General features: G+C 40.2%; 1 protein-coding gene across 3 annotated transcripts in view; it reads left to right on the forward strand.

Moving 5' to 3' along the window:
• ankrd11 (ankyrin repeat domain 11) overlaps positions 1–25,670 on the forward strand; it is a 184,268-nt gene that overhangs the window by 120,438 nt on the left and 38,160 nt on the right. For all 3 annotated transcript variants that reach the window (XM_061764094.1, XM_061764113.1, XM_061764103.1), the window contains one exon: positions 22,895–23,040. In XM_061764094.1, coding sequence (XP_061620078.1) covers positions 22,954–23,040 — 87 coding nt within the window. In that variant the 5' untranslated portion in view covers positions 22,895–22,953. The remainder of the gene's footprint in view (positions 1–22,894; positions 23,041–25,670) is intronic.

The following is a 25,670-nucleotide window of genomic DNA, read 5'->3' on the forward strand; positions in this document are numbered from 1 at the left end:
CCCGTGCCTGCGTGGGTTTTCTCCGGGCACTCCGGTTTCATTCCACATCCCAAAAACATGCATTAATTGGAGACTGTAAATTGCCCGTAGGCATGACTGTGAGTGCGAATGGTTGTTTGTTTGTATGTGCCCTGCGATTGGCTGGCAACCAGTTCAGGGTGTACCCCGCCTCCTGCCTGATGACAGCTGGGATAGGCTCCAGCACGCCCGCGACCCTAGTGAGGAGAAGCGGCTCAGAAAATGCATGGATGGACTGCATGTAAGCGGCAAGGCCAAAAACCAACATTGAATGCCCATGACCTTCGATCCCTCAGGCGGCACTGCATCAAAAACAGACATCAATGTGTAAAGGATATCGCCACAGGAACAATTCAGAAAATCAATGTCAGTAAATACAGTTCGGCGCTACATCCGTAAGTGCAACTTCAAACTCTACTATGCAAAGCAAAAGACATTCATCACTAACACCCAGAAACACTGCTGGCTTCTCTGGGCTCAAGCTCATCTAAGATGGACTGATGAACAGTGGAAAAGTGTTCTGTGGTCCGACGAGTCCACATTTCAAATTGTTTTTGGAAATTGTGGACGTCGTGTCCTCCGGGGCAAAGAGGAAAAGAACCATCCGGACTGTTATGGACGCAAAGTTCAAAAGCCAGCATCTGTGATGGTATGAGGCTGTGTTAGTGCCAATGGCATGAGTAACTTACACATCTGTGAAGGCACCATTAATGCTGAAAGGTACATTCAGGTTCTGGAGAAACATATGCTGCCATCCAAGCAACGTCTTTTTCATGGACACCCCTGCTTATTTCAGCAATGCAATGCCAAACCACATTCTGCACGTGTTACAGCAGCGTGGCTTCGTAGTAAAAGACTGCGGGTACTAAAATGGCCTGCCTGCAGTCCAGACCTGTCTCCCATTGAAAATGTGTGGGGCATTATGAAGCGTAAAATACGACGACAAAGACCCGGCCTGTTGAACAGCTGAAGATGTACATCAAGCAAGAATGGGAAAGAATTCCACCTACAAAGCTTCAACAATTAGTGTCCTCAGTTCCCAAACGTTTATTGAATGTTGTTAAAAGAAAAGGTGATGTAACACAGTGGTAAACATGACCCTGTCCCAGCTTTTTGGGAACGTGTTGCAGCCATACAATTCGAAGTTAATGATTATTTGCTAAAAACAATAAAGTTTATCAGTTTGAACATTAAATATCTTGTCTTTGTAGTGTATTCAATTCAATATAGGTTGAACATGATTGGCAAATCATTGTATTCTGTTTTTATTTCTGTTTAACACAACGGCCCAACTTCATTGGAATTGGGGTTGTACATCGCATTAGCAGAAAATCTTGTCCTCTCAGACAGAAATAAAGCAACTTGGAAATCTCCTAAAATGTTAGTAAGATCCTGGGGCGAGAATCAATTCAGTGGATATAAAAATTATGCAGCCAAGAAGATTTCAGAACTTTTTCACTTTCTAAAAAGGCGCTCAACGTTCAAGTCAATGATCAAGAAAATCATTGTTTTCACTATACCGAGGGTCCGAAATACTGCGTCGCCAAATGCAACGTAAAATGTGGTCTTTGGTGATGTATTCCTCAATTTCCATCGCTACTATATGTGACGCATGTTTTGAACTGTTTACTTCTTGTAACTCCATGAAAAGAGTGTGGACTTATCACAGAAATGAAATCTGCGAAGCAAGAAGAGTTAAACAGGTAATCGCTGATTGGTCAAAAGTCAGTCGGAAGGAGCTCGTGGCACCTAGCAGACGATAAAATGTGACATGCCAAGCTCATAACGGTTGAAAACGGGGGGGAAAGCCCCACGTACTTTTGTTTTATGTTCAAAGAGGTTGCCGTAGATGAGATACATTGTTCCCTTCGTCGCCAGCACGTAAATGTAATTACATATTGCCGAAATTACGCGCCGAAGAGTGTGGTAGATGTTACAGGCAGCAGACTAAAAAAAGATAATGTTGACAAGCACAACCGCGTGGAGGCATAGAAGAAGGCAGTACATTTGGATAAAAATCCTGCAACATTATCCAAAATCTACAAAACTACTATTGGACAGGTTTTGAGTCATGCCGATAAGTATTGGGTAAGTAAAATCAATTGGTGGTGTGTTGTTTGGTACTATATTATGTGTATAGCACAAGGCGGAAGGATATATGACGCCATCAGGGTGTGTAGCGTCTCAAAGATAGCCAGCCAGCTGATCAGCCTCAAGGTGTTATATTTATTTTCTTACTTGGAGATAACCACACAAGTCAGGAGTCGTGTCCCCTGAATAGAAAGCCAAACTATAAATCTGTGCTTTTTTTTTTTTTTTTTTAAATCAGTGGTTATTTCAAACAACACAGGGCAGGGTTTCCCATGTATTCATTTATTTGTGGCACCCCGTCACAAATACATTTGGGGCGCCACAATAGATTTTGGCTTTGATGTGCTCCTTTTGTTTGTCAACTAATACCACCAATTTCCTTTCTGTTACAATACTGAAAATCGAATCCCTCAAATGACTAAAATATCAAAAGTATTGATATTTCATTTTGAAAATTGATCTTCTGGTATCAGCGGCATCGACATTTTAGACATTTTAGTATCACTCCTTCCCCACGCCAGTGACGCTGCTCCACACGGCTTATAGTGGCATCTCTTTGCTTTGAAATGCCACTCCATGTTGGGAAAAGCCTACATACAGTCTTCAGGACCTTTTGAATTTAGGATTACGCCACAAAAAGACTTACCAGAAGCGACCAGACAGAATACATGTGGGGAAAAAAACACAGAAAACATATGCATGCCTTTTATGTTTTGCTTTTATCTGAACAAGTGAACATGCATGGTTCTATTGTCTTTTAAAATTATACTTTATAAAAGAAATTACCTCTTTAGTCAGTCACTGCTTATTGCAGACAAACTTCATATTCACAGTGAAATGTTTTTGCAGATATAACTCGAGTCACTGTCAATGTTTATTATATACAGACCCTTTCCAAAAAAATAGAATATCTTGGAAAAGTTCATTTATTTCTATAATTCCATTCAAAATGTTAAACTTTCATAGATTATAGATTCAAGGCCCACAATTTAAAAAAAAAAATGTGAACAGTTTATTTGTTTATTTTTTACATAATTTGGGCTTCCAGCTCAAAGAACCCACCATATCAGGAATTCAAAAAAATTGAATACTGTCAAGAAATCCGCCCAAATTTTGCAGGCCATAAATGTTTTAAACTGAGTGTCAGACACTAATCATCTACTAAACTCAAAACACCTACACAGGTTTCCCCAGGTGTCATTAAATTGCTTCAGTTGGGTTCATATGGGGAAGACTGCAGACTTGACAACTGGCCAGAAGACCATCATTGATGCACTCCATAGGATGGGTAAGCCACAAAAATTCATAGCTAAGGAGGCTGGCTGTTCACAGTGTTGTTTCCAAGCATATCAATGGGAAGTTCAGTGGAAGGATAAAATGTGGCAGGAGAAGATACACCAGCAAAAGAGATAACTGTGGGGTTCAGCGGATTATCAAACAGAGAAGATTCAAGAATCTAGCAGAGATCCAGAAAGAGTGGAATGAGGGGGGAGTCACAGCTTCAACCACATTTTGACACATCCGGGAGATGGGCTACAACTGTCGGGTTCCTCGGGTCAAGCCACTTCTGAGCCTGAGCCAACGTAGGAAGCGTCTCAACTGGGCCAAGGAGAAGAAGGACTGGACTATTGACTATTCTACCAGAATGTTTTTGAGGACTTCACGATTCCTTCTGCTGAGGATCTGTATGGAATGCAGATTTCATCTTCCAGCAGGACCTGGCCCCTGCCCATACCGCCAGAAGCACCAAAACCTGATTTGATGCCCATGCCATCACAGTGCTTGACTGGCCAGCTAACTCGCTGGATCTAAACCCCATTGAGAAACTATCTATCTATTATCAAGGGGAAAATGTGGGGTACCAGACCCAAAAGAAATCTAGGCTTCCGTAACTCCCAGGCAATGCCACAGGCCGATTGCCTCAATGCCACGGCGCATTGAGGCAGTGATTAAAGCAAAGGGATTCCCAACCAAGTATTGAAGATGAACATATTGTTTTCAAAGTACCATATTTTGATTGATTTAATGTGACCCTAATTTCTCTTTTTTCCCGACAAAAACTGAGAAGTAAATGGTGATTTCTTTACAGTATTCAAATTTTTTGAATTCCTGATTTTTTTGTTTTATGAGCTGGAAACCCAAATTATGTAAAAATAAACAAATAAATACTTGAAATAGTTTCAATTGTGGGCCCGGAATCTATAATCTATTAAAGTTTCAGTTTTTGAATGGAATTGTGGAAATAAACCTTTTCATGATATAAAATTTTTTTGGAAATGGTCTGTACAAAGCTACGGTATGCCAATCATGTTAGACTGCACACATCATTTAGGGTTGGGCATCGTTTGAATTTGAGCGATTCCGGTTCATTTCGATTCCTGTTCCAAACGATTCCGATTCTTTTAGGGGGCTGGGTCAAAAACGTTTTTCTGGTTTAAATAAAGAGTGTCCAAATTATGAGCATCCATTTTCTTAGCAGCCCGCAACATAGACTAAAATGAACATTTGACTCAGGATTCTTTATAAACCAGTATCAATATCAAACCTATGAACTAAAAGGCAATGTGTGCGGAAATAACCCAATTGACTTAATATTCATTAATTAATCTTTCAGCTAAAAGTTAAATATAGCATTGTTAAAATAGTTATTTGGGATTTTTCATCACATCAAATGGTTTATATGTGCAAGTTTTAACTTGACTTCCTGTTTTAAGCTTGTAGCCTTTTATTTTGAAGGGTACAAAGCTTCAACAATTAGTGTCCTCAGTTCCCAAACGTTTATTGAATGTTGTTAAAAGAAAAGGTGATGTAACACAGTGGTAAACATGACCCTGTCCCAGCAAAACAGCGTCTGAAAAAATTGCAACACAAATCTTAGAAATTGTTTTACAAAACGAATTTTGTATAACAATAATTGCTTGACCAAACATTTTGAGTATTTCGGACCTTTTTTTTTTTTTTTCAGTCCCAAAATCAGTGTTCACGCTGCCCATTCGCCACGTCACCAAGGACTAATTGAAACAGGATGTGGCGATGCAAGTTTTGCCCACATTAGCCACGCTGGTGAATCAAAATCGCCTGCATCCCCTTCCTGATAAAAGTTATGAGCGCTCTCTTTCTGCCGTGTCTGAACGGTGTTAGTGTTTTGGTTTTTCCCCCACTTCATAAAATGCTTCAATTCATCACTGAGTGCGGACTCAGGAACGCCGCTGTCCAGCCACTGCTGGCTAAGAACACAGGTTTACGGGTTTTCCTAGCTGTGGGGGCAGCGCATCGGGGAAGAGAAGACCCGATACCATTTGGCGCTTAATTGAAGCATATTACCGCGACGTATGTTGGACGTATCGATGGTCAATGTGTCCTGCAATTCACATTATTTCTCCTAGCTAGATAGCTGCCTTCATCAGTGCATGAGCCACTAATCCCACTTTGTTTGGTTGTCATGCCTATACCTACAGTTTAAGTTAGCCTACTAATATTTACCGCCAAAGTTTTAGAATATTTATCTTGAACTAAAAACTGAGCTATATAAAGTCCTTAATATCCTTCTTGAGGATTATTAAATAGCAAGTGAATCATCTCAAGACATTTGCTGTAATTAATAAGAACATTAACCAACATTTAATATAGTTTACCATTTCAACCAGTTTTATAATCCCTTCTTGGTGATAAAAAGTGTCACACTCTATTTTATCGCTATACTCTGCTGACACTGACAGCAGTGCTGCTACTACTGCCAAGAGCGTCATTATACAGTATCACATTTGTACAATGCATGAAGTTAAATAAATTTGATGGAATGTTTTTCTTTTTACAATTCAGCAGTAAAATAAAGATTTGTTGACTGTATCCAATGTTGTGTTGGTCTTACTATAGAATAATTTCATTTCACGATTATCATGACCAAATTTATCATGATTGGTCTAACTCATGAATTCAGGTTGACTATATTCATGCTTTTATTGGGCTTCATGTCAACTAATGTTGCCTACCGAGTCTGTAGACTCAACTCTGCCTGCTACCTTGGGGCTGAAGTTAGGAATACCTGTACTTTAGGGCTAATTCTCAGTTGTTGTTTTTTCCACTACTGAAATGAGTGGACACAGACAGTGATTGTGGATTTATCCGTGGGTCCTACTTATTTATTGTTTACATGCTACGTGCACACACACAGCTACATTTAGGATGTGGCAGCAGTGAAAACAGCCAGTGCACTCGTGCGTTTAATTTGCATTTTGGACACTGAAGGAGGTGAACGTTTTCAAACGTGTTCAATAACACCGGCTTGATTTGGCGTGAGTTGCTTTTTGGAGGGGAAAAAAAGAGAAACCGGTGTCTGATTAATTGCTCATAGGGCTGTATGAGAAATTAATTTTCCTTGTCATTTTTAATCCTTTTATTTTGTCGCTTCAGTTGTTCAAAGCGCGTCCCTGTTGAGTGCTTCCATGAACAACATGGCTGTGAACAGAGAATGGAGCTAGTTTACAAAAGCTGAGTCAGTGTTGCCAAATTAGCAAATTTTTTAGCTATGGTCTTGAACTTTTGATAAGCTTTTTAATTGTTGTTTGCCATAAACTGCATAAATCTTAATCCCATTTCTTCTTTTTGCATTTTGAAGCTCTGCCAAGAACTCTTTTAAGATCCAACAGTGCAGAATGCCAATTTTTGCAATTTTTCATCTAGTCTTAAAATTTTGATCAGGAGTATATCAGATTTGTTTTTGTTTTCTTCCATGTCAATGTGAACAGTACAATTCCAATTTTATTCTAATCCGACCCAGGGCCGAAGTGACTGTAGTCTGGACGCTTGGGTCACGCTCTTCGGACCTGACCTCATCAAAAGGCAAAACATGCCACAATTGTTTTATATAACAGACAGCCACGCAGAAGAAGGAGCAGAAAACAGTCAGTGTTAAAAAGAAGATGCTTTAGATCTGATAAATATACGGGGGGACCGGTAAATTCAAGCTCAAAAGCCTTGAAATTGCCATGCGTCAAGACGTTTATTTCCATAAACATGCTGCTCCTTGCGTTTTGTGTACATGCACACACCCATCCGATCAAAAGATGGAGCAATGTGTCTATTTAAATGACTTGTTCATTTATTGTATATACTTGTGCACTGTACACTGTATCCATCCATCCATCTATCCATTTTCTGTACAGCTTATCCTCACAAGGGTTGCGGGCGTGCTGGAGCCGCCGTCTCAGCTCAAATTATTCTCTAGCATTTTAGACAAAAGTTAAAACACCAATGACCTCTCGGGGGCATTCAAGGATTGGCCACTGACATAAGTTTAGGTCAAATCAACATTACATGACAGGAATAATGGGTGCTAACTTACTGTAATTAAATTACTTTATTGCAATTAAATTACTTTAATAAATACTGTTAATGACATGCTTACTCTAACCTTCTCACTGTCCCAGCTATGTGGGCGGGTGTTGTCCAGAGTTCGAGTCCGTTAGACATTTAAAAATTATTTTTTTTTGTTTGCTATGTCTGCTATTTGGGAACTACTGTAGTCGGCAAAACGTGTGGGTCAATGACATGACATGCCTATTTTTGTGTCCGATTCCATTGTTAAAAAAATATATATATTTCATCTATTCATGAAATCTCTCACTTTATTCTATAAAACCTATTCATTTTCATACATTTAGTAAATTAAAATAATTACATTATTTTATGTTTTGGCCTGTCAAACCCTTAAGATGTCAGGTGATGGAGCTGTCTGAGCAAGTGAGAAGACTAATAAAATGATTGCTTTGATAATTATAAAGTAAAAATAAAATACTCTAAGCCTTTTTCCAGGAATTTACACGCGTGGATGAAATTGTGGGTACCCCTCTGTTAATGAAAGAAAAACCCACAGTGGTCACACTAATAACTTGAAACTGTCAAAAGTAAAAAGAAATAAATGACAATTAACCAATAAAAAGCAGACTTTGCTTTTGAATTGTGGTTGAACAGAATTATTTTGAAAAACTGAAACATTTTGTTGCACAACTTTTTGAGGCAATCACTGTAATCAAACGATTTTTGTAATTTTCAATGAGACTTCTGAACCTCTCACCAGGTATTTTTTGGCCACTCTGGCCACTTCAGAATAGTCCAATGTTTTGCTCTGAGCTGTTCTTGGCTGTTTTTAGCTGTGTGTTTTGGGTCATTATCCTGTTGCAAGACCAATGACCTGCGACTGAAACCTAGCTGATACTGGGCATCAAATTTTTCTCGAGAATACCTTGATGCTCTTGAGATTTTATTGTACCCTGCACAGATTCAAGACACCCTGTGCCAGATGTAACAAAGCAGCCCCAGAATATAACAGAGCCTCCTCTGTGTTTCACGGTAGGGACAGTGTTCTTTTCTTGGTATGCTTAATTTTTCCGTCACTGAACATCGAGCTGATGTGCCGTGTCAAAAAGTTCCAGTTTTGTCTCGTCTGTCAATAGGACATTCTCTCAGAAGCTTTGTGGCTTGCAACATGCATTTTGGCAAATTCCAGTCTCGCTTTTGTGAGACTTATTTTCAACAGTGGTGTCCTCCTCAGTAGTCTCCCATGAAGTCCACTTTGGCTCAAACGACGACGAATTGTGCGATCTGACACTGATGTACCTTGACCTTGGAGTTCACCATTAATAGCTTTGGAGGTTGTTCTGGGCTGTTTCAGTCCAATTCATATTAGCCGTCTCTTCAATTTGTCATCAGTTTTCCTCCTGCAGCCACATCCAGGGAGGTTGACTACAGTCCCGTGGATCATAAATTTCTGAATAATATGTTGAATTGTTGTCACAGGAACATCAAGCTGCTTAGAGATGGTCTTATAGCCTTTATCTTTAATGTGCTTGTTTATAATTTTCTTTCTAATCTTCTGAGACAACTCTCTCCTTCGCTTCTTCTGGTCCATGTTTAGTGTGGTACACACCATGTCACCAAACAGCACAGTGGTTACTTGACACCCTTTAAATAGGCCAACTGACTGATTACAAGTTTGAAAACACTTGTGATGCTAATTAAAGGATACACCGTGTTTGAACATGTCCCTATGGTAATTTTTTTTTTTTTTTTTCAAGGGGGACCATGATTTTTGTCTAGGCCAGTTTCATGAATTTGTTTTTTTAAAAAGAATTGTTGAACCGCTATTCATAAGCAATGTCTTATTTTCATTTTGATTTTCATTAATTAATTTATTATTACTTTTGTCCGATTCAAGTTGTTTCTGGAACCACTGTAGGTTTTTCTTTAACTAACAGAGGGTTACCAGCAATTTTATCCAGGTGTGTATATTTCCTAAATGTCAGGGTAGCGCAACCATAAACATTTGACTTTTATTTGGAAGTAAAGAGACAATAGCTAAAAGCACGATGTTGTATCAGCCAGACGCACTCAAGTGACCCTTGGGACTAAGCTAAAAGGTTAGTAGATATCTATCAACTACTGATAAAGTAACTTTTTCAGCTCATATGTAGGCTGGTACACTTCCATGCCAGATGGTACAACCAATGTAAAATTATAAAAATGTTATTTTATCATAAAACTCAAAAGATAATAATAAAAAGTGGTCTGTTTGAACTTCATAACACGGGTAAAAGCTAATGCGAGCATCCAAACAGAAGCCTGTTGAATATGAGAGTAGTTGCAATCGTCAAGTGGTGCAACCAGTCAGGTGGTACAACCAGTCACAAAACAGTCCCCTCCAAATGTATTGGAACAGCAAGATCAATTCCTTTGTTTTGCTGTATACTGAAGACATTTGGGTTTCAGATCAAAAGATGAATATGAGACAAAGGTTCAAAATTCCAGCTTTTATTTCATGGTATTTACATCTAGATCTAAACACGTCAGGACAGAGCACCTTTATTTTTATTTTTTTTGAAGCCACCCACTTTTTATGTGTGCAAACGTATTGGAACATTTGACTGATTGGTGTTTCGAGTTGCTCAGGTGTTGCCTTTTAGATTGATTGCTTAAACATTAAATAGTGCTTGTTTTTGGGTTTCACCTGGGGAAAAACTGCATTTGCTCTGAAGAAAACATGAAGACCAGAGAGCGGTTTATGGGAGAAAATCAAACCATTCTGAAGCAGAAAGAAGAGGGAAAATCGATCCGACCTATCGCACAAACATTGGGCATAGCCAATACAACAATTTGGAATGTCTTGAAAAAGAAATTACTGGTGTACTGAGCATCGAACAAGTCAGTCAAGGGTACCAATAGCAGTTGATGACAGAAATATTGTGAGAGCTGTGAAGAAACACCCAAAGACAACAGTCAGTGACATCCCTGCCAGCCTCCACAGGGCAGGGGTGAAGGTATCACAATCCATTATTCAAAGAAGACTTGGAGAGAAGAAATAAACAGCCCATACCACAAGATGCAAACCACTCATCAGCAAAAAGAATCGGAAGGGCAGATTGGATTTTGCGAAGAAGTACAGAGATGAGCCACAAACGTTTAGGAACAAAGTTTTATGGACTGATGAGACCAAGATTAACCTCTACTAAAGTGATGTTAAGGTCAAAGTATGGAGAAAGAAAGGATCTGCTTATGAGCCAAAACACACAAGCTCATCTGTAAAGCATGTTGGAGGTAATGTAATGGCTTGGGCATGCATGGCTGCTTCTGGAACGGGCTCACTAGTCTGTATTGATGATGTAACTCATGATGGTAGCAGTAGAATGAATTCTGAAGTCTACAAAACCATTTTGTCTGGCAATTTACAGCAAAATGCATCCGAACTAATTAAGTGAAACTTCATTATGCAACAAGACAATGACCCAAAACACACTGCCAACACAACAAAGGACTTCATAAAGGGGCAAAAGTGGAAGGTCTTAGACTAGCCAAGTCAATCACCGAACCTTAACCCAATAGAGCATGCATTTTACCTCCTGAAGAGGAGACTCAAGGGAGAAACCCCCAGAAACAAACTAGAACTGAAAGAGGCTGCAGTAAAGGCATGAAAAAGCATTTCAAATGAAGAATGCAACAGTCTGGTGAATTCAATGGGTTGCAGGCTTCATGAAGTTACTGCAAATCAGGGTTATGCCACCAAATATTAAATGTTATTCATTTTAAGTTAATAATCTCTGTTCCAATATCTTTGCTCACTCGAAAAGTGGGTGGCTTCAGAGAAAAGGTGGTCTGTCCTGAGTTGTTTAACACATCTAGATGTAAATATCATGAAATAAAAGCTGGAATTCTGAACCCTTGTCTCATATTCACCTTTTGATCTGAAACCTAAATGTCTTCAGTAGACAAAAAAACCAAAGGAATTGACCTTGTCGTTCCAATACTTTTGGAGAGGACTGTCTATTCCATCCCTTATACACAGCGGCTGAAATAAGTATTTTACACATCACCATTTTTCTCACTAAATATACTTCCAAAGGTGCTATTAGCCTAAAAATGTCACCAGATGTTGGGAACAACCCAAGTAATCCATACATACAAAAAAAGCAGAATAAATGAGCTCAGAAATGAAATTGGGTGTAAATATTGCTGAGGCGGCCGACCGGAGCTGTGGCCGTAAAGAGGTCAGTGCCTGTCGTGGCGGTAATCCCCGAGCACGTTGGTGGACACCAATGGTGAGGGATGACGTCAAGCTAAAGAAGGAGTCCTATGGGGCCTTTTTGGCCTGTGGGACTCCTGAGGCAGCTGATGTGTATCGGCTGGCCAAGCGGAATGTAGCTTTGGTGGTCGCTGAAGCAAAAACTCTGGCGTGGGAGGAGTACGGTGAGGCCATGGAGAAAGAATTCCGGACGGCTTCGAGGAAATTCTGGTCCACCATCTGGAGTCTCAGGAGGGGGAAGCAGTGCACCATCAAAACTGTGTATAGTGGGAATGACGCGCTGCTGACCTTGACTCGGCACCACAGGCGTAGGTCTACAAGAATACATCAAGAAGATGCCCCCCAAGGATGTACTACTAAATAAATGCTTAAGACAAAAGAAGCCCAGTAAGGAGAATGAGCCCGATGGGCTGTTGTGGAAAGACAAGCTCCTGCACGGAATGTACCACGAACAAATTGAAGAAGTGGCTGACATAGAGAAAACATACCAGTGGGTGGAAAAGGCTGAACTGAAAGACAGCACGTAGACACTCATCATGGCAGCACAAGAACAGGCCCTATACACAAGATCAATAGAGGCCAGGTCTCCCACATCAGACAGGACCTCAGATGCATGGTGTGCAAAGAAGCCTCCGAAACGTCACAGCATGCTGTAAGATGCTGGCAGGGAAGGCATACATGGAGTGGCATAACCAGGTAGCAGGAATAGTGTACCGGAAAATCTGTACCAAATATGGACTGGAGGTTCCAGAATCCAGATGGCAGACACCACACCAATATGGTTGAGAATAACCAGGCCAAGATCCTGTGGGACTACCAGATCCAGACTGCTGGATCTGGATGAAGTGGCTGGGGAGAGGGAAGTCTGGGCGTCCCTGCTAAAGCTACTGCCCCAGCGACCCAACCTCCGATAAGCGGTAGAAAATGGATGGATGAATGGATGTTCCTCAACGTACAATTGCAAGGAATTTAGGGATTTCATCATCTACGGTCCATATTATCATCAAAAGGTTCAGAGAAATCACTGCATGTAAGCGGCAAGGCCGAAAACCAACATTGAATGCCAGTGACCTTCGATTCCTCAGGCGGCACTGCATCAAAACCAACATCAATGTGTAAAGGACATCAGCACATGGGCTTAGGAACACTTCAGAAAACCAATGTCAGTAAGTACAGTTCGGCGCTACATCCGTAAGTGCAACTTGAAACTGTACTTTGCAAAGCAAAAGCCATTTATCATCAACAACCAGAAATGCCGCCGGCTTCTCTGAGCCCCGGGCTCGTCTAAGATGGACTGATGCAAAGTGGAAAAGTGTTCTGTGGTCTGACGAGTCCACATTTCAAATTGTTTTAGGAAATTGTGGACGTCGTGTCCTCCGGGCCAAAGAGGAAAAGAACCATCCGGACTGTTATTGGCGCAAAGTTCAAAAGGCTGTGTTAGTGCCAATGGCATGGGTAACTTACACATCTGTGAAGGCACCATTAATGCTGAAAAGTACATACAGGTTTTGGAGAAACATATGCTGCCATCCAAGCATCATCTTTTTCATGGACGCCCCTGCTTATTTCAGCTGAACAGCTAAAGCTGTACATCAAGCAAGAATGGGAAATAATTCCAACTACAAAGCTTCGACAATTAGTGTCCTCAGTTCCAAAACGTTTATTGAATGTTGTTAAAAGAAAAGGTGACCCTGTCCCAGCTTTTTTGGAACGTGTCGCAGGCATAGAATTCTAAGTGAATGATTATTTGCTAAAAACAATCAAGTTGATCAGTTTGAACATTAAATATCTTGTCTTTGTAGTGTATTCAATTAAATATAGGTCGAACATGATTTGCAAATCATTGTATTCTGTTTTTATTTCTGTTTAACACTACGTGCGAACTTCATTGGAATTGGGCTTGTAAGATTGTATATCTTAAAGCTTTTGAGATATCCTTAAAAATTATAATTTTCTTTTGGAAAATTTTCTTTTGCTGTTTTAAATAGCACCGTCCTCTGTCACATGAATGAATCACCGTTTAAAGACTTAAGACAGATCTTTCTGAGCCTAAAGGCAGCAGTTTTAGCTCACTAGTGGCTTCAAAACTGACCTGTTAAGGTCAACCATATTGAAACTGAAGTCAGCCAATTTTTAAAAATGTTATTTTTTTAGTCGTCAGTTGGGAGGTCTGCTATCCGATTGTTTATTTTGCAGAGGAACTAGACTGCTAATAAAACTTGAGAGTGGTGCATGCTGCAATATGCTGAAGTGCTGGCCTCTGTCTGACCGCAGAGGGAGTGGCTCCAAGAAGATGAGATAATGCAACTTTGGGAGAAAGTTGTGTGTGCGTGAGTGTGTGGATGAGAGAAACTATAGAGAGAAGGACTGGCAGGGCTAGATTACTTTTCTGGCTCGGCTCTTGCCTGTCTTTTCGGCAGTTATCATTTTATTGGCTGGCGCTAACACTGCTCATGTCAGGCACAAAGCATTAAAAATGTATGCACAATAATATTCTAAAACTGTTCAAACTACTTTTTAAGATTATTCTTTGTTAAACAGAAGTAATTATTTCCTCAGTGCAGGCTCTTCATTTCCCCATGCTGCTGCTGATGTTATGTCCATGGTGTAACTGTTTTGTTAAATATTCTGTTTTTTTTGGCTTTTCCAGATGAATAGCATTCAATTCCTTTCATAAAATCACAAGTCAACTGTATCAAACTTTCTAGAATTTGAATCAGATACAGCAGGACTTGACTTAGTGCTTCGACAAGTAGTGCAACTAATTGTTTGCCAGCGAGGAACTGTTTATTGCTTATCAACGAGCCTTCATGCTCAGGCTGCACAATTAATCCAATTGTAATCGTGATTGCAATTTTGGCTGCCACGATTAAATGATCCTGATCATCTGCAAATTTTTTACATTTAAAATGCAGGCACTGCTGAATATGAAAAGTGCCTTATTTTTAGCAGTGTCCGCAACCTTGTCAGCCAGCCAGCCACCAGTGGGCCAACGTATGGTTAAGGCTTCATTAAGGGCCGGTACCGCGCTCCGTGGCCAACTTCCATATAAAAGCTTAAAATGGCATTGATATCCATCCATCCATCCATTTTCTGAGCCGCTTCTCCTCACTAGGGTCACGGGCGTGCTGGAGCCTATCCCAGCTATCATCGGGCAGGAGGCGGGGTACACCCTGAACTGGTTGCCAGCCAATCATAGGGCACAAAAAAAAAAGGTAAATAGAGAAGTCAGTACTGTCAAGTTCTTCATAGTTTGTGATGTGCATGACTGACCAATGGTCAAGCAGAACAACGGAGACGTACCCATCCTTGACAATTCACTACATTGTCGGTGATTTTCCAATGAAAAGTCGGTGCTTACAGCTTAATGTTATTGTTTTATGCATTAACTGTAGTTGCTTCCATTAAGTTGCCATTTATGATTGCACTTTGTAAAAGCATATTGATTCCGTTAGTCCTTGGTAAAGTAGATTTTTTTTGGGGTACATTTATTCTTTATAATTATCATTTATTCTAATTTAAATATTCATTTTGTACTGAAAACTGTTACATATTGTTTGTTGAAAAGTAGTGAAATAAAAATTGATTTTTCCCCCCAACATAAGGAATAATCATGATTCATAATTGTGATCACAATGTTGATAAAAATAATTGTGATTATTATTTTGGCCATAATCATGCAGCCCTACTCCAACCTGTTGTTCAAATATTACAAAATAGCCATCCATCCATTTTCTGAGCCGGTTATCCTCACAAGGGAGTGCTGGAGCCTATCCCAGCTATCTTCGGGCAGGAGGTGGGGTACACCCTGAACTGGTTGCCAGCCAATCGCAGGGTACACATAAACAAAGAACCATTCGCACACATATTCACATCTACGGGCAATTTAACCTACCATGCATGTTTTTGAGATGTGGGTGGAAACCGGAGTGCCCGGAGAAAACTGTTAATATCACAAACATGAAATGATTTTATGTTGTTACGGACATACATAGCAGAATATTGCAATTGTGGTTGTATTCACTGAAGAGCACAGAGACTCGTCTACTACTGTAGCGCAGCTGTAATCATCGGTAGTTAACTAATTAAGGTAGGATACAGGTGGGAAGGAGATTATAGACGCTGTGTAAATTCCCATTGATAACTTATATGCAAACTTGTTTAATGTTATAATACTATCTCACAATGCCTTACACATACTGGTGATTATAGGAACGGCCATCATGAATGTTGGAAAGTCTGCAAATGTGAGGATCCTACAGATATTCAATTTGGGGAGGCTTTACAGTATTTTTTTCCAACTGGAGCCTTTAAAATTCTGACCATTCAAGTAGTAACCAGTAGTGACAAGTGGCCACCATCTTCAAAATTCTTGGCACGTTGTACTCAGGTTGTTTGAAGTGGCAATTCCAACCAAAGTTAGTATTTAGACGGGCTGTCATTTTTGGGAAATCTTGTGACATTGCTATTTCGAGTACAGCTGGAACATCGTTTAGGTTGACAGGAGGTGCTGTGGTTTGAGTTGCCTTGTTGGTCTCTCTTACCGTATACCAGCAAAAGGGGAGCACTTCAACCTCTGGAGCTGTCTTTTGGTTGGCTGGCTTTCTATTTTGATGAAATGTGGGAGTGGAGGTATAAATAGCAGTCTTTGAATAACTGCAGAAGGAAGAGAAAGTGGGTGGGGGTAGACGAGCTGGAAGCAGTGCCAGTGAAGATATTAGTGCCAGTCTCTGAACAGAGAAAAAAATGATACAGCCGTCGTCTCATCTGTTGAATCACTGGATGATTATAGTTGTATGCAGTCAAAGGAGAGTGTGTGTATTATGGAGGAGGGAACTGAGGGATGGAATGCATATGTAATTCATGACTCTGCGAAATTGAAAACCTCTTCTCATGAGGGAAGGTAATAGATAGTAAAGTATAGATTATTGTTGTTCAACACAAGCAGAAGAGTTGTTTTTGTTTTTTAAATATTCCATGGCAAAGCTAGATACCTTGATGATCTACAATAAAGTTATGTTTTCAGTCTCAATAAGGGTTAAAAAAGAAACCTTGAGAAGGGACCGCAGATGAGGTGATCCCCCTTCCCGGATGACCAAACTGCAATGGCTGTCGAGTGGGCAACATTTATAACATAGTCTGGTGCTGTACCATGTTCATTACGATGGCAAGATGCTGTACAATGTTCATTAAGATGGCATAAGAGTCAATTTAAAGAGAAAAGGCACCGTAGGGTAGACACCTCTGGTTGTTCTGCCGCGGGACCTGGGCCGGGCGGTCAGAGCAGAATCCTCCATGGCAACGACTCTGGGGGAAGTTGTCCACCTCAGAACTTGTCCTAGTTGGTCGGTGCAGAACCCAAACAGCAGCAGCCTCAGATTCGGTCAACATCACCAGCCTTCTCTTTGAACAGGAGATGAGGGGGGAGGAGATAGGACAAGTGGCAGTAAAACAGGCCAACATGTACTTTAACTAAATGCCAATGAGTAGAAATAAGTATTAAGTCGGGAATTAAACATTTCTACTGAAGTAGCAGATCTAATATCCACGGGTAGGGCATTCCAGAGTACAGAGGCATAGGATGACGATTAGATGAGGTAATGACACTATAGTTATGGTGATGATACAGTATACGGTTCCCAGGCAGCTTGAGAAACTGGTGGCTAATGCGGGCGCCCTTATCAAATTTTAAATAAAACTCCATGCAATACACTTTCTTCTTGTAAGAATTATAGTTCAGAAATAAATTACAAGTACTTAAAAATGGGGAGTTACTTTTCAATCACCCTGTGTGTATGTGTGTGTGTGTGTGTGTGTGTGTATATATATATATATATCCACCCATAGGGAACAAACAACCATTCGCACTCACAGTCATGCCTACGGGCAATTTAGAGTCTCCAATCAACCTAGCGCGCATGTTTTGGGGATGTGGGAGGAAACCGGAGTGCCCGGAGAAAACCCACGCAGGCACGGGGAGAACATGCAAACTTCACACAGGCGGGGCCAGGGATTGAACCCGGGTCCTCAGAACTGTGAGGCTGACGCTCTAACCAGTCGCCCGCCGTGCCGCACGGGCCCATAATGTTAAAAGTATATTATCATATTTATAATATTTTATAAGTGCTTTGCGTTCCACTTTTTTGTATCATATATTTTGGCGTTCCAATAGTTTTGGAGTGGACTGTAGCTGTCCTCAGAGACTGTTGAGACAGAGGCGACGCAGGTTGTGTGCGACATCTCCAAAGACGTGGCTTTGGAGATGTCGCACACAACCTTTGGAGCAATGCGATTATAACTAGCCGATGTGTAAGGTATGTCGGGGCCCTCAGAAACACACAACACTGTGTTTATTCATTTGAAGAAGTCCCACCCAAGTGATGATGTGGAAAGCAAAAAAAAAAGTGATTGCAGCCAGTACGGCTAGTCACTCTCTATTGCTTGCCCAAGTTGCATTAGCAGTCAGCCACTGTGGCCACCAGCAACAACAATCAATCGTGTCATCATTATTCACGTGGTTTGTAAAAGAGCAAAACTAGTTAACCTGTATTGTTATTAAAGATGATGCACATTTGAAAGTGGCAATAATGTTAGCAGAGTATGGAGCATCATAATTGGGGAATGACAATGTTTACAATTCAAGGTATCTTCATTATCCCTGAGGGGGGCAGTTTATTTTTTTATCTTGTAAAATACTCAGGACTTGAAATTAGTGTTATATTTTTCTACATTTGGTGCACTGTTGAGTGAAAAATTTTCTGTTATTTTTTTTTTTTTTACCAGATCGAACAGTCCTACAACTAACTCTCAAAACAGTACAAGCTAAAAAACATTCAGATACTCTCATAATACAACAATTAGGAGTTTTACTAAGCAATATCCAAACTCTTTAAAACCAAATTAAATGAAACAGACATCCTGGTGTTTCAGCCTCTGAGCTGCTTAAAGGTCCTTTAAAAGTGTTCAATGATGAAAAATTAAACAGAAGCACACGTGCCAGGGAGTATGATTCCCACGGAGGCTGTAATGCTGTGGCGGCACGGTGACTTTGTCAGGAGCAGGAGGCCAGACTTTAAAATAAAACATTTTTTTCTTATTGGTGTTGTTTAACGTTGCAGTGACAACTTCTCAGTTTTCATCCAATAGATTACCGTATTATAAGAATGTGTAAAACTAGGGCTGCACATATATTGGCATAATGCCATTATCACAATGATGATATTTTTTCAATATATTGTGCAGTGCTACATAAAATTTTTTTATATTTTGGCCGGTAAAAATATGCTTGGCTGGTGGATATTTTTCCTCTATCGGCCAATTTGGCCAATGTCATTTGTATAATTTTTTTTTATTGCCTCGCTCACGCTATCACCAGGGAGCGATTTCTCATTCGTCCAACTCATAAAGAGGAAGAAAAAAAAACAACAACAGCAAAGATACAGTAGCCTACCTTACTTGCGTTGCGTGATGCACAGAGCCAATGTTGGATACACAATATGAGAAGAAGCACACCACGGATCTTTCCGCTCATCGATGACACGTGCTTCTTAGCACTATCTTTAATAGTTTCCCTTTTCTTAGGAGCCATTCTGACTGTATAACCCTTGTTTAGCAAATGTTCTCGCACTGAAATCACATCGACTTCCTTGTTCATTTGTAAACATGGCAGCTGCTGCTCGGATCTGTGATTGGGGAAATTTCCTTGGGTAGAACCTAGCTGCAGCTATTTTGACGTGATCATTGTGACATTAACTGTTTGTTATCTTAATCAAAGAGAAGCCGCAGTTTAATACATAACAAACATACTGTAGGTAAAAATACCTACAGTATTAAGAAAATAGTGATTTTGACTTTTTTTTTTTTTTTTTTTTTAATAATAAATCAAGTGCAGATGCTATTAAATTGTGACTGGATGATCGAGGATGCGAAGCGGAAACTTACGCCTACCAGGGCTTGAGACTGCAACCAAATTGATGACCTTTTTTTTTAGCTTGTGTGATTAAAAAAATTACCGTGTCGCACTTGCGGAAGTGCATTTTTTTAATGGTTGAAAGTTGTCTTTTTTCCCCACTGTAAACTCCTGCACCCTCTCATGAGAGCGAGAGAGCGGTGTGACTATGTGACGCTGTCTCATTCATTATGAATTCAATTTCAGTTAAAAGCAACCCGCTGCAATATGATTGGCTGCCTGGTGCAACATAACTGGCTGCTTCTTCCAGATAGGACATGTTATCAACGGCGCCGTCGCGTACATGCAAATCACATCTTTGCGTCACAGACAGGCTAGTGCTCCATTGTGTCCAGCCAGTGGAGTGGCCACCACGTACCTATATTGATGCTGGCCCACTACTTATTCATTTTAAATGATAAGCATGAGGTGTTAACTCATCTGGACTACTGGTGAGCAAGCTAGCTAGCCCGCACCTACCTTGTAAAGTCCGGTAAGCCAGTAAACTCCTCCCGCCGCAAGTCACCCAATCGATGCTGCTACATTTGTCACGGAAATAAAACCAAAAGTTCTTTGCCTGAGTGACGACAGGTATGATCGTCTCACAATTAGCGATGGTCTGTGTGTGCGTGCTTGTGTGTGTGTTGGGGGTAGGCTGTATCGCTAACTGCAAAGATTGCCTGCTTAATTTTGTTCATTAATTAATAATTTGTTTCGTTTTCATTGCGCTCATTATAACAACAAAAACAGATCTATGTGCAAAGGTTTTAATAACTTTATGAAGCTAGCAAAGCTAACAAATATATCTAGCTGTCTACAAACCCTGTTTATAGCATATCAATGTTAACACTGTTTATAGCATAGACATATGAAGATATGTGTAAAGTTGAAAATCCCAGACTCCTTTAAAGAGGATTGTATACGGAAGCAAACTATCATTAAAATAAAGTGCAATGATTGCAGTAGTAATGATTTATCCATGTTCTGTTTAGGACTATGTTTTTAAATAGGTAATTTTATTTATTTATTTATATTTTGCGAGTAAATAATTTGCTCAGAATTACATGGTTTTCACAGGTTAAGAGTTAGGAGCCCTCACTATAAGAACTGGCCCCTCTGAGTTGAAAAAATTATCAAATGAAAGTAAAACCTTTTTTTAAATTTAATTGACCTGTTTTGTCTGCCACGGCTTGTTGCAGACAAACTTCTTGTTCATAGTAAAATATTTTGCAAATATATCTCGAGTCACTGTCAATCTTCTTACGAAAGTATGGTATGCCATGGTCATGGTGTACCTCCTCAAAAAATGGTGTGACCAAATCATTTGCTGGTGCAACCAACTGAAAAAGTTGGTCTCACCAGTGCTACTAGTGCAAAGGTTAGTGTAGAGCGCTGCCTACCTGCGTAACAGCTTTCTGCCTTACGCCACAGAGCCGACAACTAGTTTGCAGCTTATAGCAATACATTTTTACACAGATCTAGTGATGGTTATGCAGCACGAGGAGAAGCACAACATAGATCCTTCCCTTGGTCCTTGCCAAAATCGTTCACAAATCGAATATTTTCTGAAAATTTGGGGCGAATTGTTCGTTAAACGGGTTATCTGAACCGCAGGTTCCACTGTATCAAAACTGACTCTTTTCTCGGTCAGTGTAAGTGGTTGTGTGTACAATAGCGCATAACATTCATACATTCATTCAAGTACAATAAAAGCCTTTCATGACTTCTCATATGGTAAAACTAGCATGAAATAAAGTAGTGCTCACATGTAGCCGAGACCTTACTTTGGTCCAGAGTACTGAAGATCTTAGAGAAATCAATTCCCAAAATTAAAAGCTGTGGGACTTTCCGATAGGTCTATTTAATTTTGAAAATGTATGCTACTTTTAACTGACTTGTGTGTGCATTAAATGTCGAATTCTGAACAATAGATACTGTACTAGAATATTCCGTTACTATTCTTTGGGAGAAAAAAAATCTATTGGTTTACAACGTTGGACTGTGAAGCACAGCATTCTGATTACTGTACTTTCACGACCATAAGGCGCACTGTATTAAAAGACGCAGTCTCAGTTACGGGGTCTATTTCTGTTTTTAACAAATACATAACACGTACCGTATTATTGGGCGCAGGCATGGTAAAACATACGCTAGCTTAAAACACACGGTAGCATGCATGCACGCTAAAACAATGTTTTTAAAAAGGCAGCGGGAGCAAAACTGAGTTTGGTTGTACTTTATTGAAGTATTTAACAATGTACTCACGTTATTTTTTTGATCAATCCTCATCCACAAATCCATCAAAGTCCTCATCTTCTGTATCCGAAATGAACAGCTGGGCAAGTTCTCCATCAAACACGCCAGGTTCCCTCTCGTCATTGTCGGAGTCAGTCTCGTTGGCGTGTGGCTCCTCAAAAATGATGCCGGCTTTTACGAAAGCTCGAACAACAGTGCAAGCAGACACGTTAGACCAAGCATCCACAATCCATTCACAAATTGTGGTGTAACTCGCCCGGCGCTGCCTCCTAGTCTTAGTAAATTTGTTTTCGCCATCTGTCTTCCATCACTCCCACGCCGCTCACAACCTCACTTTGAACGCCCTGTTTACACTGATGTCCAGCGGTTGGAGTTCCTTCATCAAGCCTCCCGGAATGATGGCAAGCTCCGAGTTATTGCACTCAGTCGATTCCCATGTTCCTCCTCCGCGTAACTGATAGCTTGCAGTTTAAACTGTGCTTCATAAGCGTGTCTCTTCGTAGGTGCCATTTTTGGGGGTCCTTAGCCAAACCGATGTTGTTTTGCACAATGCACACCCCGGCACTATATACCTACTGGGGGCGTGCCTCTAGTGTCCTCCTTCATGTGCACCCTTCCCCCTTTAACGTCCGCATGCTGTCCTCAGTCACGTCCGCCTTTCCTCTATATAAGCAACCTGTCGGCAGGAAATGCTCCCAGTCAGTCAAGCGGAGCGCTCATCAAAGTCACACAACAACATTTACAGATTTTGGAACTCAGTGCACACATAAGGCACGCCGCATTATAAGTTTCCCCGTCCATTTTGGAGAAAATGTAAGACTTTTAAGTGCGCCTTATGGTCGTGAAAATACGGTACTTCGAAACTTAGAAAGCGGCGGGTCTGCTTATCATGTTTGAATAGCTTCACTAGTGAGTGCTTGTTGTACTGCCAATGGGTGCCTTGTCTGACGTATCTAAATGTGAAACTTGTAGTGCTCAGGTGATAACCTTCCCTTTTTTCCTTCCAGACGGTTGATGACGATGCAATGGCAGCGTGAATGAAGCTTGGCGTGGGGAAAGCTGAACGATGCCCAAAGGTGGGGGTTCTAAAGCCCCCCAGCTGGACCACTTTCCTCTTAACACCGACATGGTGGAAAAGCAGGGTGGGAAGAAGGTAAGCGTGATAAAACCGCTAGCTCACATATTACTGGTTTAAAAAAAACTAAACAAAAAACTGGCACAAACCTGTGCATGAGTTATACCTCTCCCACCAAATATACATTTCTGTCATCTGGGTACTGAATCTTTGTGAGCATACTTTTTCTATACTTGTTTCTAGTTCCAAAGCTTCTGTTGTTTAAATTCTGAAAAAAGAAAATTGAAGGGCATTTGGGCCCAACATTCACTGTCATGTATTATGCAATGTAACGCGTGCAAACCTGTTATTTTCATAATAGCAGAGGGTCCCAACTGTTTCGCGAAAAGCAGCAGCAGCAAGCCACGCAGAGGTGTAGATTATGCAGGCATAGATTTACAGTCCTCCGCAAAGGATTGCATCAGACTCTGGCATGGACGGAGGGGGGAGGGGGCTGTAGCACACAAGGGTGGGTGGAAAGCAGAGTGAAACGAAAAAAGCAGCCATTGCTGGAGACCACAAGGTGTCATCTTAAAGCTCATCTGAGAGAACCATCCACTCACAGCTTTAAAAATAGAAATAAAAGTATCTTTAAAATGCACCTCTCTTACCTTATACATTTTGCTCTCACTATTTTTCTTTGCTTCTACATGCAATAGTTTTTGCTTATAATACAACTTCAAATGTCATGGTGCTACATAGTGGTAAGTCATTGCTAAAGCTTTGTATTGCTGAGTGTAGACTGAGAGCTTGCTCACTCTCTACTGTACCATGACATCATGGGCTTATGACTGAGGAAGGGCAAGGGGGAGGAGTTCAAAGGGCCGGCGCATAATTTAAAACCTGCCCTGTTGATAGAGAGAAAAGCATAATTTGTATGAACAGGTGATGTATATGTGTAGAGTACACAATCATCCAGATCTCAAAGAAAAAGTCCGGTCCCCTGAGGCTGATATCTTATATATTGTTTGAGCATCATCATGGCGACTAATGGTTACTAAGGTACTAACAGAGTAGCAAGGAGTAAGAGTGAATGTTGCTTGCTTGAAATCATTTATTGACACTCCTGTTGAAGTTCACTGGAACACTAAACGGTCATGACATAAGAGAATTACACCTATTGAATGTTCAAGTATGTCACAGACTTAATTTTTTCTTTGTTTTGTTCACAAAACTCATTAGCTCAGAGCTAACACACAATGACTGAAAAACGCCATTGATGAGCTAACAAAAATTAGCGTCGAACTCACGGCACTTATCTCTCTCAACATGATGAATATTCGTACACAAATGCTGCATAAACATAAAAACAGGCAATATAACAATACTCTCTGGCATATATTCTTCAAACTCTGTGAAAAAGTTATGATGATAATATTTTATCATTACTTTTCATTACTGTAACTAAGTGTTTATCTCATTGTGTGCACCACACTGCCTCTCAGAGGTTAAGACGTGCACAGTAGTTACTTTATGCAACCCATTGGTTTATAATAAATGGGTCAGTTTTTCTCATACCTTCTGTTGCTGATTATTGTTCTCTGAGTAATATCACTTGATCAAGCCTTTTCTAACTTTCGATACTACAAAATAAGTAAATTATGTATAATTATTGCTGAAATAGGATGACCGATATCGGTATCGGCCAAAATTCCAGACTGCAATATTGGATCGGAAGTCAAAAAGTTGGATCGGAGCATCCCTAGAATCAACTGTAATATTAAAGATTGACCAGCAACTGTTGGACATGCTAATAAGATTAGCATCGACGTTAAGGTAAATTATAACCTTTCAAACATCATACACCGAGCAGCCCCCAGGGCGTTATACACTTATCTTCTTGTATGATAACTATTAATGAGGATACAGGAAAACAATTACACGCCTGCAATTAATCTTGGAATGTGCTGAACGAGCACATGGCACAACAGATTACACTTGAGGGGAGGCGTGAGTTAAGGCATTTGTGAAGGGACAAATTTAGGTGTACTCAAAAAATGTGTGGTGCTTAACTATACATATTAAAAGGGCTAATAGCTATGCAGTACTGGGCATGAAAAGATTTTATTTTAACCATGTCTGGCTGGACTGCTACCTGCTCAATGCTGCAGTGCATTTAAATATATGTATACGTCATATAAATGACTCCGTATTAAGGCTTCAACAAAATACTATTTTAATAATTGATTAATCGGTTGATTATTTTTTTGTTTAGTCAATGAGTCGGATCAAAAAAAAACATTTCTTAATTTTGGTCCCTTTATTAAACTGCACATTATTTCAAATTGGTAGTTTAAAAAAGTGCACAAACAGGTTTCTGTAAATGAAAATTCCAGAAATCTTAAAGTAATAAATTATGAATGATTGCAAAATATAAAATACAGTCCCCTCAAAAGTATTGGAATGGCAAGGTCAATTCCTTTGTTTTTGTTGTTTGGATTTCAGATCAAAAGATGAATGTGAGACAAAAGTTTAGAATTTTGTTTCATGGTATTTACATCAAGATGTTAAACAACTCAGGACAGAGCACCTTTTGTTTGAAGCCACCCAATTTTCAAGTGAGCAAATTGGAACAGAAATTAATAAATTAACTTAAGAGTAAATAAATAACATTTAATATTTGGTGGCATAACCCTTACTTGCAATAACAGCATCAAGCCTGCGACCCA

Source organism: Phyllopteryx taeniolatus, chromosome 2, assembly GCF_024500385.1.
Source record: "Phyllopteryx taeniolatus isolate TA_2022b chromosome 2, UOR_Ptae_1.2, whole genome shotgun sequence".
In the NCBI taxonomy this organism is placed as follows: Eukaryota; Metazoa; Chordata; class Actinopteri; order Syngnathiformes; family Syngnathidae; genus Phyllopteryx; species Phyllopteryx taeniolatus.